The following is a 15,340-nucleotide window of genomic DNA, read 5'->3' on the forward strand; positions in this document are numbered from 1 at the left end:
TAATAACTCTGATTTCATTTAAAAAGGTCTAAGAGTTTTCACATAAATTTGGAGGCTTTGCTTTGCAGCATGCCCTCATATTATTTCCCACCATTATGTTAATCTTTCATGTTCTTTAATTATTTAACCTACTTGCTGAGAAATAAACTTACTGAGAAATTCAACTCGATGCACAAAATTATCACCATCATATAACAATATCCACTTCATAAAAAACATGCAGTAGACATTCTAAACGAGAGGTGTACAATTTAAAACTAATGTCTTCTAAAATCCTAAATGCTGTGTAAAAATGCTGACTGTTACTTCATTAAAATTTTGATAAAGTAGAAGTACTGACGACAATAACGAAGTAGCAATAATGCTCATTCAAGAATTCTAGGCATTCCATTATGCCAGCCAATCAATCATTCAGTGCCTTACATTATTTTACATGACCTCTTTTAACTTTTAGGGCAGAGTATATGGACAATACATCTAAAACATACAGACCTGCACTACTGTAAGGACGTGCAGCGCTGCTTCCCATACCGCGGGTAGTACGACTGGGTCAGTCTCGTCAAGTTTCCCAAACACAGCTACAGTAACTTGGCTGCCGTTGTTTTCCAGAAGGTTTGGTGCTTTCTGGCATACTGCAATAAGTGCAGAAAACCATGCATTCCGTACCTGCAAACACAGTGTTAGTACAGATTGACTAACAAGCATACATTACAAGCCACAGAGCCCTTTTTAAAAAAAAAAACTGGTTTTAATATGTGCACCATATGCTGCAAAACAAAATTTTATCAGATTTTCATTGATAATTTGGAATGAGGAGGATTATCCAGAAACTAAGGTTTAATAGTCTCCAAAAATGGCACATGCATTTGGAGTGGAACGCATCCTTGAGGTAGCAGAGAGGGAACAGGGGACAATAATGTGGTGCACTTTCAGTGTTAGGATGGCAGTGATCATATCACAGTGCTAGGAGAAACTGGTGGGAGCTTTGCGCAATTATCAGATTTCTGCATGCTAAAAAGCAAATTCCAGCAGAGGTCCACTGCCAGCTGTGCCACATTATGAGTAACAGAATGGTTAGAGGATGACACAGGCAAATCACTAACATGCACAGTAAAGATTGTAATGGCCAACCACTTCCAGTGCCAGCGGAATTGGTGAAAAATGTGTGACAAGCAGGTTCATAGAACCCATCCTTCACAGTTAGGGCACTCATCAATTCCCCAGATATTTTACTCACTGCTGCTCAAAACAGACAAACTCAAAACCAAATGTATAGGCACAACATTGATAATCTTCCAGATATTAAAAGAAACATGACAAGTTTCACACTCTTACTGTCACCAGAGATGAAACATGGGTGTTGAATGTTACACCAGAGTCAAAACAAGCATAGTGGTTTACTTGCGAATACCAAATTAAAGCAGAAACACTGCCAAAAATCATGTGCACTGGGACTGACAGGGTGTTCTCCTGAACAAGGGTTTCTGGCAAGGGTAGATCAAAAATGCTGGCCAATATGGTCAAACAATTTACAAGAAGACACCCAAGTAATGTCTTCAACAACCACCAACATTTCTACAGGTGGACGCCACATCATTTTCAAGGCACAAATTTAACTAGAGAGCACTGTACAATGGAATTTAAGTGCTCAGCAGCTATGTGTATGCTGACCAAGGACCTTAATATGGCTTACTTCACCTTTTCAGATTCAACTAATCCTTGGCCCTCACAAACCTGGTACTGCAAAAATACCTCTCCATGTCACAGGTGTGTCAGAACCACCTCTACTCCCTCTACAAGATATTGTTACTGTGCAATCCCTACTCCATACATTATATCTCTGAAATTGAATCCCTTGCTCTCCAGCACCTGGAGGAGCATTCCAGACAACACCTCCATAAGTTATCCAATCTGTTGAAATCCTACTGCCACCTCAGGGCACCACTATCCAACCCCTATCCTACCCACAGTGTTGCTCCTCATCAACCCTTGTAGCATCTAAACCCCACCTAGTTGACCTTTTCAACTTGCCACATCCCCCTAAACTCCATACCAACTCTCCACCAAATCCATAAACAAAATATTCCTGTAACACTGTTGTTAACCTTTCTAGCACAACCCACGGCTCCACAGAAGTTTCAGCTCTATTCAAACACCTCACATTTAACCATGTTGGACTTGTCAAGGACCTACTCTCCTTCTCCCGATCCCTGCAATGGAAGGACTTCTTTGCTGCCAATCCCTCCAATCAAAACCAAACGAATTCCAAAACTAAACCCTTGCCTCTTCCAGTTCATACCACCATCCACAATCCTCCCCCGTCCCACCTAACCACCCCCTAGTCATTTCCCAGGAATTCCTAACCTCTAACGTAGCCTCGCCATCCTTCCCCAGGTACCTTCCTCAAAACACTAACTTTCCAGTAGGAAAAAGAATTGCTGTACACAACCTCAAAACAAATCCTGACATAATTATGCCACCTGCAGACTGTTGTTATGAATTGCAATGACTACCTGACAGAAGGCCTCTGACAGTTATCAGACTCCTGCACCTATGAACTCTGCAACCTCCAATCTCTGCTTAAAGGATTAGGCCCTTCCCGGAACCTCTCTCCAGAATCCACTTCCCTCCTATTCCTTCCTACCCCCATGACACACCGCACATCTACCTTCTACATGCTCCCCAAAGCCCACAAACCCAACAATCCTGGTTGCCCAATTGTGGCTGGTTATTGTGTACCCAATGAAAGAATTTTGGCAACTTTCCACCATGAACACCCCCTTACCTCCTCGATCTCTACTTGTCACTGCTGATGCCACCTCCTTATACATCAACATTCCTCATGCTCATGGTTTTACCACTGTTGAAAATTACCTTTCCCAATGTCCTTCAGATTCCAAACCCACTACCTCATTCACCTTACTGACCTTATCCTAACACACAACTACTTCTCCTTTGAAGGAAAGTCATACAAACAAATCTGTGGCACAGCCATGAGAACCCATGTGGCACCCTCCTATGCCAACCTGTTCATGAGCCACCTAGAGAAGACCTCCCTAGCCTCTGGAAACACCAACCCTTCATCTGGTTCAGTTTCATTGATATCTTCATGATCGGGACTCAGAACTGTTTAGCAGTCAGCTTCAAGTGCTGGTTCTCTAAATTTTCTCAATAGTTTTTCTCAAAAAGACACTGGCCTTCCCTTCAGGGACTCTCATTTGAGTTCCTGAAGCATTTCTGTAACACTTATGTGTTGTTCGAAGCTACCAGTAACAAATCTAGCAGTCTGCCTCTGAACTGCTTTGATGTCTTCCTTCATCCGACCTGGTGCAGACACCAAACATTCAAGCAATACTCAAGAATAGGTTGCACCAGCAACCTATGTTTGGTCTTCTTTACTCTTTTCTAAAATTCTACCAATAAACCGAAGTCAACCATTTGCCTCCCCTACCACAGTTTTCACATGCTAATATCATTTTGCAATGTTATATCCAGATATTTAAAAGACTTGACTGTGTCAATCAGTACACGAGTAATACTGTATCTGAACATTACAGGTTTTTCTTCCTACTCATCCATATCAACTTAAATTTTTCCACATTTAGGGCTAGCTGCCATTCAATACACCAACTAGAAATTTTGTCTAAATCATTTTGTATCTTCCTACTGTCACTCAACTTCGACACCTTACTGTACAACACGGCATCATCAGCAAGCAACCACCTATACAGCCTGGCTTCCTGGGGATGGCATATCTGCAGTGACAAGAACTCCCGTGTTCTGTATGCTAAGTGTCCTCACCAAGGTCTTCACAGACTGGCACTATCCCCCAGACTTAGTTCAAAAACAGATCTCCCATGCCTTTTCGCCTCATACCCTCAATCCTCCCACCACCCCCAAGAAACAACCACCCTTTGTCATCCAGTACCACTCTGGACTGGAACAACTGAACCACACCCTCCATCATGGCTTATGCCCTGAAATGAGGGACATCTTACCCGAGATCTTTCCCACCTCTCCTAAAATGATGTTCCATTGCCCACCCAGCCTCCACAACATCCTAGTCCACCACTATGCCACTCCCAACCCCCAAACTCATGGCACAAGTATCATATCCCAGCGGAAGACCCAGGTGCAAGACCTGCCCAACTTACCCACCCAGCACTTCCTTTTCCAGTCCTGTCACAGGTTTATCCTACCCCATCATGGGCTGGGCTACCTGTGAAAGCAGTTATGTCACTTACCAGCTCTGTTGCAATCATCTGCAAAAGATGAACTGTTTCTAAACGTTTGGAAGAGCACAAGGGAAATTGTAGAAGAGGAGAAACGGAACGATCAGCTGTTGCAGAGCATGCTTTCCAGCCAGGGAACCACAATATTCGTTTCAAGGAGACACAAGTACTAGCGGCCACGAGCGGATACTACGAAAGGCTCTACAGGGAGGCAATCGAAATCGCTAAACACCCAAATAATTTCAACCGAAAGGAGGAGGGCGTCAAATTAAACGGTATATGGATGCCGGTGTTAAAGAAGATGTGTACCACTCGTCCACTACCGGGTGATGGCAACGGCGATCGACGGCGACGGACAGCGGCCAATTGCACAGACGTTTTCAAAACACGTGACGTCACACCGCGGCGCGGGGGTGCGCGGACACGGAATTTAGCGGCAGTCAGTAGCGAGCCAGTGTGTGTGTTGGACCTTCCATCAAGCTACGGACCCCCTTGAAGATGTCTCCCGTAGTCGGAGACAAAACGTTGGGAATCACCACAGAATTCATCAACCGACCACGGCATAACAGCCCGGATAATTATAATGGACATTTTTTATATTGGTATGACTACCAACCAGCTGTCCACCACAATGAACGACCATTGCCAAACTGTGGCCAAGAGCAAAGTAGACCACCCTGTGGCACAAGACGCCTCCTGAGACGCGGCAAGGTAGGAGTAGGCAAAATGCAACAGGGAATAACAATATTAATGTGCTAATAGTAAACTGCAGGAGCGTCTATAGAAAGGTCCCAGAACTGCTTTCATTAATAAACGGTCACAACGCCCACATAGTACTAGGGACAGAAAGTTGGCTGAAACCAGACGTAAACAGTAATGAAATCCTAAACTCAGACTGGAATGTATACCGCAGAGACAGGCTGGACAGTGAAGGGGGAGGCGTGTTTATAGCGATAAGAAGTGCAATAGTATCGAAGGAAATTGATGGAGATCCGAAATGTGAAATGATTTGGGTGAAGGTCATGGTTAAAGCAGGCTCAGACATGGTAACTGGATGTCTCTATAGGCCCTCGGGCTCAGCAGCTGTTGTGGCTGAGCACCTGAAGGATAATTTGGAAAATATTTCGAGTAGATTTCCCCACCATGTTATAGTTCTGGGTGGAGATTTTAATTTCCCGGATATAGACTGGGAGACTCAAACGTTCATAACGGGTGGCAGGGACAAAGAATCCATTGAAATTTTTTTAAGTGCTTTACCTGAAAACTACCTTCAGCAGTTAAACAGAGAACCGACTCATGGCGATAACATATTAGACCTTCTAGTGACAAACAAACCCGAGCTATTTGAAACAGTTAACGCAGAACAGGGAATCAGCGATCATAAAGCGGTTACGGCATCGATGATTTCAGCCGTAAACAGAAATATTAAAACAGGTAGGAAGATTTTTCTGTTTAGCAAAAGTGACAAAAAGCAGATTACAGAGTACCTGACGGCTCAACACAAAAGTTTTGTCTCAAGTACAGATAGTGTTGAGGATCAGTGGACAAAGTTCAAAACCATCGTACAATATGCGTTAGATGAGTATGTGCCAAGCAAGATCGTAAGAGATGGAAAAGAGCCACCGTGGTACAACAACCGAGTTAGAAAACTTCACAGCAAATATAAACATAGCCAAACCCTTGCAGACAAACAAAAATTACGCGAAGCGAAATGTAGTGTGAGGAGGGTTATGCGAGAGGCATTCAATGAATTCGAAAGTAAAGTTCTATGTACTGACTTGGCAGCAAATCCTAAGAAATTTTGGTCTTATGTCAAAGCAGTAGGTGGATCAAAACAAAATGTCCAGACACTCTGTGACCAAAATGGTACTGAAACAGAGGATGACAGACTAAAGGCTGAAATACTAAATGTCTTTTTCCAAAGCTGTTTCACAGAGGAAGACTGCACTGTAGTTCCTTCTCTAGATTGTCGCACAGATGACAAAATGGTAGATATCAAAATAGACAACAGAGGGATAGAGAAACAATTAAAATCGCTCAAAAGAGGAAAGGCCGCTGGACCTGATGGGATACCAGTTCGATTTTAAACAGGGTACGCGAAGGAACTTGCCCCCCTTCTTGCAGCGGTGTACCGTAGGTCTCTAGAAGAGCATAGCGTTCCAAAGGATTGGAAAAGGGCACAGGTCATCCCCGTTTTCAAGAAGGGACGTCGAACAGATGTGCAGAACTATAGACCTATATCTCTAACGTCGATCAGTTGTAGAATTTTGGAACACATATTATGTTCGAGTATAATGACTTTTCTGGAGACTAGAAATCTACTCTGTAGGAATCAGCATGGATTTCGAAAAAGACGGTCGTGTGAAACCCAGCTCGCGCTATTCGTCCACGAGACTCAGAGGGCCATAGACACGGGTTCACAGGTAGATGCCGTGTTTCTTGACTTCCGCAAGGCGTTCGATACAGTTCCCCACAGTCGTTTAATGAACAAAGTAAGAGCATATGGACTATCAGACCAATTGTGTGATTGGATTGAAGAGTTCCTAGATAACAGAACGCAGCATGTCATTCTCAATGGAGAGAAGTCTTCCGAAGTAAGAGTGATTTCAGGTGTGCCGCAGGGGAGTGTCATAGGACCGTTGCTATTCATAATATACATAAATGACCTTGTGGATGACATTGGAAGTTCACTGAGGCTTTTTGCAGATGATGCTGTGGTGTATCGAGAGGTTGTAACAATGGAAAATTGTACTGAAATGCAAGAGGATCTGCAGCGAATTGACGCATGGTGCAGGGAATGGCAATTGAATCTCAATGTAGACAAGTGTAATGTGCTGCGAATACATAGAAAGATAGATCCCTTATCATTCAGCTACAAAATAGCAGGTCAGCAACTGGAAGCAGTTAATTCCATAAGTTATCTGGGAGTATGCATTAGGAGTGATTTAAAATGGAATGATCATATAAAGTTGATCGTCGGTAAAGCAGATGCCAGACAGATTCATTGGAAGAATCCTAAGGAAATGCAATCCGAAAACAAAGGAAGTAGGTTACAGTACGCTTGTTCGCCCACTGCTTGAATACTGCTCAGCAGTGTGGGATCCGTACCAGATAGTGTTGATAGAAGAGATAGAGAAGATCCAACGGAGAGCAGCGCGCTTCGTTACAGGATCATTTAGTAATCGCGAAAGCGTTACGGAGATGATAGATAAACTCCAGTGGAAGACTCTGCAGGAGAGACGCTCAGTAGCTCGGTACGGGCTTTTGTTAAAGTTTCGAGAACATACCTTCACCGAAGAGTCAAGCAGTATATTGCTCCCTCCTATGTATATCTCGCGAAGAGACCATGAGGATAAAATCAGAGAGATTAGAGCCCACACAGAAGCATACTGACAATCCTTCTTTCCACGAACAATACGAGACTGGAATAGAAGGGAGAACTGATAGAGGTACTCAGGGTACCCTCCGCCACACACAGTCAGGTGGCCTGCGGAGTATGGGTGTAGATGTAGATGTAGAACATGCAGCAGAACATAACATGCTTTGTTTCAGTGGTTGCTTCACTACCCGAGCCATCTGGACCCTCCCCTTCACCACCAGCATTTCTTTCTGAACTGCACAGATGGGGGTTATCGTTACAACACTTCCTCTGCTCCTGAAACTGTTCTGGTCTCAACCTATGATAAAATACTGTCCCCACGGCCCTCCACCCAACAGTTTCCACCCTCTCTGTCCTATCATTCCCTCCCCCCCCCCCCCTCCCCAATTCCCGTCTTCCACCCCCTGACAACACACTCTCTCATCTTTCCCCACTCCGCTCCTTTTTTTCTTTTTTTACCCACAACCTACTGACATTGTGCCCAATGCTATTCTAGTCCCTGCACACACTGCCAGACAGTGTCCGCCTTTACCCCCACCCATACACTACTATCCCTTCCCTTCCCCACCACCTGTCTGCTGCTTGCTTCCCAGGTGATACCTGCATTCTGGCCTGAGCTGCTGGAGTTGGCAGTCATCTGCATGAGGTGTGCTTCCTTGCATGTATGAATGGTGTATGTTTCTCTTTTGCTGATGGAGGCTGTGGCTGAAAGCTTTATTAAGTGTCTTTTAATTGCACCCACCTGCAACTTAACATGTCTTCTTTATGGTAAGTAGCAATCTATCTTTTCCTACATTGTTGTTATGCAGAAAGACACCACACAACCACAGATGACCACATCAGAAGTTATCAATAGTTAGTACGAATTATCAGTGAGCGAGCTTGAAGCTCTCTCTTTGTTATTTCATCTGAGAAAGAGCAGGATGCCAAACAGAATTTAAGCAAAAACCTCCGCTTTTATTTATGAGGTGAAATGCTAACTTAATCTCAACTGCATACTTAATGACACTATTCCAAATAGCTGGAGGTGTACACCAGAATCTCAGTTTGTTGTACTCCATACGATGATGGTACCAAGCCAATGTTCCACAATAGCAGATTTCCTCAGATGATGTAAGAGCGTGTGACACTTACGCTCTATACCGAAGCAGGGAAAAAGCAAGAATACTGGCATGGGTGCTGCTGGCAGCATAGTGCTGTGCTGCAAGCTTGTGAGAATCATGTACAAAATGAGGATTTTAACTGTGTGGTTTTTATCATTGTGTGTATTTTACCAGCTGGATTTTTATCAAAACAAGTACATGTGGGGAGTGCCTTTTATGCTTTACTTCAAATAATGTAACATGGCAATTTTATAGCAAGTTCCATAAGATCAGACTGTTGAAACTGGTCACTCTGGAGCAAAAAAACTGTCTACACTGCAATCATGGCATATGAGTGTGTTCACTTTAAACCTTGGTGCCTCAAAAGTATCAATATGTCATCTCCTTTGTGTAGAAAGTAGATAACATTTCAACAGTGTAGGTTTTCATGGCAAGGAAAATTGTATGTTTAATTTGCACTGTTCTCATAAAAATGGCAGATTTATGTGACTGAGCTTTTAGGGGAAATAACTGTTTCTTCCTTGTTTGTTGTCACCAATTCATAGACACATGCACAGACCATAAGCCACTACACAAATGAGAAGAGTTTCATGCAAAATAGTGCACACTTGCACAAATGCACAAACTAGAGAAATTAAACATGGAATGCCTGTCAATACATACACTCTGAGGCTGAGCCAGTTGTGACTGTAGAGCTAGGTAATAGAGAATATTTTTTTTTTTTTTTAAGCATTATAAATTGACCTGCGGCATTATCAAAACTAAGTATCAAATATCTTAACCAGAGTCACATGTGCAAAGTCCTAACAGATGAGATGAGAAATTATGTTAGCCAGCCTTTCAAAAAGAGGCACTGACCTACTACTGCGTGATTGTGGTCATTTCTATGAGATATGATGGGAAAAACAAGATAATTATTTAATGGTGGAAAGGAAGGATCAACAAGGCATCTATAACTTAGTGCCAATATCTTCAAGAAATGAGGGTCAAAACAACGAGAAGACTGTGTCAGTTCTACCAGACACCAACACTTTATGGTAACTTGTCTCATCACGAAGGTGAGTACTACACCTACATCCATGTTTTGCAAACCTGTCACTTCCTGATTTTAACAGGTTTCAGAATTCAACTTTTCCTTTTACACAGCCTTGATGTATTTGAACCCAGAGATGTGCGTATTCTCAAGAGAGCACAAAGAGCACACACAATAGCATCTTTGTTTGTCAGAGTACCTCTTGATGGTGTTCCCATCTGACACCAAAAGTTTTGCAGCTATATGTCCAAATTAACACCTTTAGTCACAATTAATGTATCTACAAATTTACCAAACCAAATTATTGGTGGTAGCATGTGTAAATGATTATGTGAAATGCGACTAGTGTTCAGGTAAACTATAAGTAGTGGAAATGGGGTGCATTCTGTGTTGGGAAAATGTGAGATAATCAAAATATCTAACTGTGCAGCATCTGATCAAAATTAAATTAATGCTTAGAGACAATTGACCAAGTTTAGTGGTACATGCTTCTTAATCTTTTAATTTTCAGTTAGTTATAAAAAATTCAATGCAATTATAATTTAAGATTGCACACGAAGTACTGCATACCAGCGGGGCTTTATGTGAAGCCAGCTTCCAGAACCTCTTGGAAGAAACAAGTTTTTTATTGAGATCATGTACAGCCTCAAGATCCTCTGGTGGCATCTTCTGTAGAAATAATGCATATCCTTGTAAGGAGCTCACAAGTACCCTCTGATATTTGGATTCCATATCTTCAGCAGATGATGTCCTGCATAAACATGCATCACATTAATCTCATATCCATTCCACATACAATACACTGCACTCTCCACAACAACGTATATGAACAGAATATACCTCTGTCCTCCTGCAGTTATTGTCTAGTAATGCAGATTAGTTAGTGATGAGATTTTTGCACAATATTAACAATAAAAGCTTCAAAAGGAAGGTAGAAAAAACAAAAGCAATGAGAGAGTTAGCCAAGAATTTCAAATTAACCACAACACCTCAGTAGGATTACATGGACACATTTATGATACTGTATAAAAATACAACTGGTTCCTAAGTACATTAACTCAGGATGAAGCCTAATATGTTCAACTCAGGGTGCAGATGCAGAGAAAAGAATCACTTTCACTCTTTCGCACGCACATTTTTTGTAGCAACTCAGTGAAGATAATTTTTTGCTGTCCTACCAGAATTGTGATCAGCCAACTATTTTTTTTTTTTTTTTATAATTTTATTTTTGTGATTTAGGACCAAAAATTATAGTGGTAAATAGATTTTCCACTTCCCTTTTGTGAGCTGTTATGTGTTGCCATTACACATAAAAAATAATGAAAAATGTTTTCTGTTTTTATTTTTTTACATTATTTTTTATTTGCTTTATTTTTTTTTACTTTATTTAAAAAATATTTGTAACCAATATTAAAAGTTCACTTACTACAATGTGAAAACAATTCTAGAAACTTTATCATGCAATGTGGTATGAGCTGATGCAGGTCACAATAATGTATAACGCAGAAGTGAAGCAATGTGTTCCAATAACAGCTCATCTCATGCAAACAGAAACTGATTGTTGTAGCAGTTTTCATACACCAGTTACAGTGTACTACCACAAGATGTCAGGCATAGGCAGAGGTGGTAAGACATATTCCCAAAAGCTTTGGGATACTCCTAAGTTGATGGTAAGTATGATTCCCAAGGAACACAAATGATAATTAATTTTGTGGTAAGTATACTTCCCAAGCCCCTTCCAGAAACTACATTGGTGGTAAGCATACTTTCCAAGAATCTTTAAAAAACCATTGTTTGGTGAGATATATACTTCCCACAGTCCAAAAGGCTATATATCACAGCAAATGGAAACCACAGCTGGTGCAGCGGACTGCCACTAGATGCCAGGAGTGTGCACAAGTGGTAACACATACTCCCTTAAACACTGTGAAGAAACACATTTAGTTGGAAGCATATCCTGTACGGCCCAAATAGGGGTTAATGTCTATGTAATATATAGCAACAAAGGATAACTCTGTTAATACTGTATTATTCTGAGTGACCAACTATGCTGACAATCCTACTTTCATTCAGAATATTTCAGCAGCTGAGCTAGCTGTCTTTGTAAGGTGAAGAAAGCAACAGTCTAAGGTGTCATCACTGCCTGGACTCTAAAATTAACTGTGAGTTATCAATATAAATGCACTACTATTTATTTGAGATTCAAACATAAAAGAATTACAGACATTGGCTGCAAGTGGGCATTGATGTAAATCAAGGGGGAAAGTTGAAAATTTATGCTGGACTAGGATTTGAACCCACATCTCCTGCTTACTAGACAGATACTCTGACCATAAGCTGTCCAGCCACAGTGGTCATAACAACTGTACAGACTACCCTAGCATACTTCCCATCAGACCCAAATTCTCAACTTACTCACACATTCTTTCAGACGAAAGAACAGGCTCCTAAAGCAAATACAGCCACTGATCTTTTCAGTGCGGATGCACACCAGGCTCAAACTCTTATGGGAATTGGTGACATGCCACGATGTAATGAGGATAATGGGCAGGGAACACTACATTCGTAGTGTGTGGATAAGTTGAGGATTTGGGTCAGATGGGAAGCATGCTAGTGTAGTCTATCCAGTAGTGATGACCACTGTGGCCAGATGGCTTAGTGGTCAGAACATCTGCCAACTAAGCAGGAGGTGCGGGGTCAAATCCCGGTCCAGCGCAAATTTTCAACTTTCCCCATTGATTCACATGAATGTCTATTTGCAGCCAATGTCTGAAATTCCTATGTGTTTAATTAATAGTGACTGCCAGATCGAAAGGATGGTTGTTCTTTCAAACATGGGCTAAACAATCTTCAACCTAGTTTTCTGCTGTTCCATAATCAGACAGCACATAGGAAAAATGAACACTTAAATCTTTCTGTGTGAGTTCTGATTTCTCTGAATTTATTATGAAGATCATTTCTTCCCATGTACGTGGGTGCCAACAAAATATTTTCAGAGTAATGGGAGAAAGTTTTTGACAGAAATTTCATGAGAAGATCCTGTCGCAACAAAAAATACCTTTGCTTTAATTGGTGCCACCCCAATTCACATATCATATCCGTAGCTCTCTCTCCCATTCTACAATAATACAAAATGAGCTGCTTTTTTTAAAGTTTTTCAATGCCCTCCATAAATCCATCTGCTGCATAGCCCACAGCGCAAAGCAATACTCCACAAGATTAGGAACAAGTGTAGTGTACACAGTCTCTTTAGTAGACCTGTTGCATTTTCATGTTCTGCCAATAAATCACAGTCTTTTCTTCGCTTTCCCTGCAACATTATCTAGGTAGGAACACAATTAGATTACACGTCACTTGTTGGAATGGTATCAAAAGCATTCTGGAAATCTCCAAATATGGAATCAATCTGACATCCCCTTTAGATAGCACCCACTAGTTTGTGAGAGTAAAGTGCTAGTTGTGCGTCACAAGAATGACATTTTCTGAATCTGTGTGGTCTATTTGTCAATAAAACTTTTACTTCGAGGAAATTCATAATGTTGAAACACAATGTGTGTTCCAAAATCCTACTGCAAATGAATGTTAGGGATATGAGTCTGTAGTTCAGCAAATTACTCCTATTTCCATTCTCGGGTGTTGGTTGAGCTGTGCAACTTTCCAATCTTTACTTATAGATTTTTCAACAAGTAATTAGTTTTATATGATTGGTAAGTACTGAGCTACTGTATCAGCATACTCTGAAAGAAACCTAACTGGTATAAAATCTGGACCACAGGCCTTGCCTTTGTTAAGTGATTTAAGCTGATTTGCTACAACAAATTTGTATCTAAGTTAATCATACTGGCAATTGTTCTTAATTTGAATTCTGAAACATTTACTTTGTCTACTTTGGTAAAGGAATTTCTGAAAACTGTGTTTAGTAACTCTGCTTTAGTGGCACTGTCATCAGTAACATTACCACAGCTATCGCACAGTGAAGGTACTGACTACATCTTGCTGCTGGTGTATTTTATGTACAACCAGAATCTCTCTGCGTTATCTGCCAGATTTCGAGATGGAGTGTCCTTGTGGAAACTATTAAAAGCATTGAAGATTATGCTTAATTTTGAGCTTCCATAAAACTTCACCAATCTTGGGGATTTTATGTTCTTTTAAATTTGGCATGATGTTTTTTTTGCTACTGCAACAATGTTCTGAACTATTTCGTGCACCGTCATGGATCAGTACCATCTTTTATTAATTTATTTGGTATATATCTCTCAATTGCCAGCAATGCTATTTCTCTGAATCTAATCCAAATCTAGTCTACACGAACAGAGTCAGATGGGAAGGAATGGAGACTGTCTCTTAGTAATGTATCAAGCAAATTTTTATCTTCTTTTTTAAATAGATATATTTTGCATTTATTTTTGGTGCCTTTTGATGAACATTCATTCTAAAAGCTTTACAGCTGTCCTTGTTTTGTCTTGTGAATCTGGACTGCTCTATTCTGGTTGTTCCTGCATCAACAACTTTTTCACTTTACAAAGAATAATCAACTCTCATAATGCAGTCTGGTTTCTGTAGAAGTGGCAGATAACTTTTCATTCCCATTATTTTATCCATCAGACTTTCAGAATTTCAAAGTGTGCATTCCATCAACATTGTCAAACACTTCTACCAGCCTATTTGATCTTCTGAAAATAGTTCATGTTAGTATTTTGCAATCATATCTTATTAGACTCATGGTTTGGTCATTTTCACACATGTCGGAATCTGCCTTCTTTGGAATTGGGATTATTACATTCTTCTTGAAATCTGAGGGTATTTTACCAGTCTGATATAGCTTGCACAATGAGTGCAACAGATTTGTTATGGGAGGTTAAGCCAAAGTTCTCAATAATACTCTGAGGGAATATCATCTATTTCAATTGCCTTGTTTTGGCTTAGGTCTTTCAGTGTGCTGTCAAATTCTTCCCGCAGTGTCCTCTCTCCTGTCATCTTCATCTATTTATTCTTCCCTTCCAATAACATTGCCCTGTAGTTTGTTTCTTTCATACACCTCTTCTACGAGTGTTGGAACATTAATAGTGACAACTATTTATTTACAGCTCGTACAAAATAGATATATGTTTCAAAGTTTTACTGACCTTCAAGCTGGTTGTAGGTTGTGTTCCAAAAGTGAACAGCATAGAGGCAGAAGTTGTGACACTTTCTGCAGGACCTGACCATCATTTTGCAGGACAATGCTCAAGCACGTACAGTGCAAGCTGTTACTGATTTGTTTGACTGAAGGGGCTGCTAAGTGCTATACCACCTACTGCACTCCCCTGTCTTAAGCCCTCATGAGTTCAACTTCATTTCTAAAGTGAAGGAAACACTTCACGGCATTCGCTTCTGAGCTGCTACAAATTTGTTGGGCAATAGATCGCACTGCTCGAACTGTCAACACACTGGCACTGCTAAGAGTGACCTATAACTTCCACATCACTGGCAATGGGTTATACACAATGCAGGTGACTACACTGAAGGTCAGTAAAAATTTGAAACATGTATCTATTTTGTACGAGCTGTAAATAAATAGTCGCCACTATTAAAGCTCCAACCCTCATAT

The 15,340-nt window shown here is 41.0% G+C and overlaps 1 protein-coding gene across 1 annotated transcript in view; it reads right to left on the reverse strand.

The window, feature by feature from the left end:
• Window positions 1–15,340, reverse strand: part of LOC124618413 (E3 ubiquitin-protein ligase listerin) — a 145,216-nt gene that overhangs the window by 101,268 nt on the left and 28,608 nt on the right. The window contains exons 5-6 of the mRNA XM_047145347.1: window positions 10,318–10,498; window positions 493–666 (exon numbers count right to left, since the gene is read on the reverse strand). Of these exons, the coding sequence (XP_047001303.1) occupies window positions 493–666; window positions 10,318–10,498 (355 nt within the window). The remainder of the gene's footprint in view (window positions 1–492; window positions 667–10,317; window positions 10,499–15,340) is intronic.

The sequence above is a fragment of the Schistocerca americana genome, chromosome 1 (genome assembly GCF_021461395.2).
Source record: "Schistocerca americana isolate TAMUIC-IGC-003095 chromosome 1, iqSchAmer2.1, whole genome shotgun sequence".
NCBI classification, from domain to species: domain Eukaryota; kingdom Metazoa; phylum Arthropoda; class Insecta; order Orthoptera; family Acrididae; genus Schistocerca; species Schistocerca americana.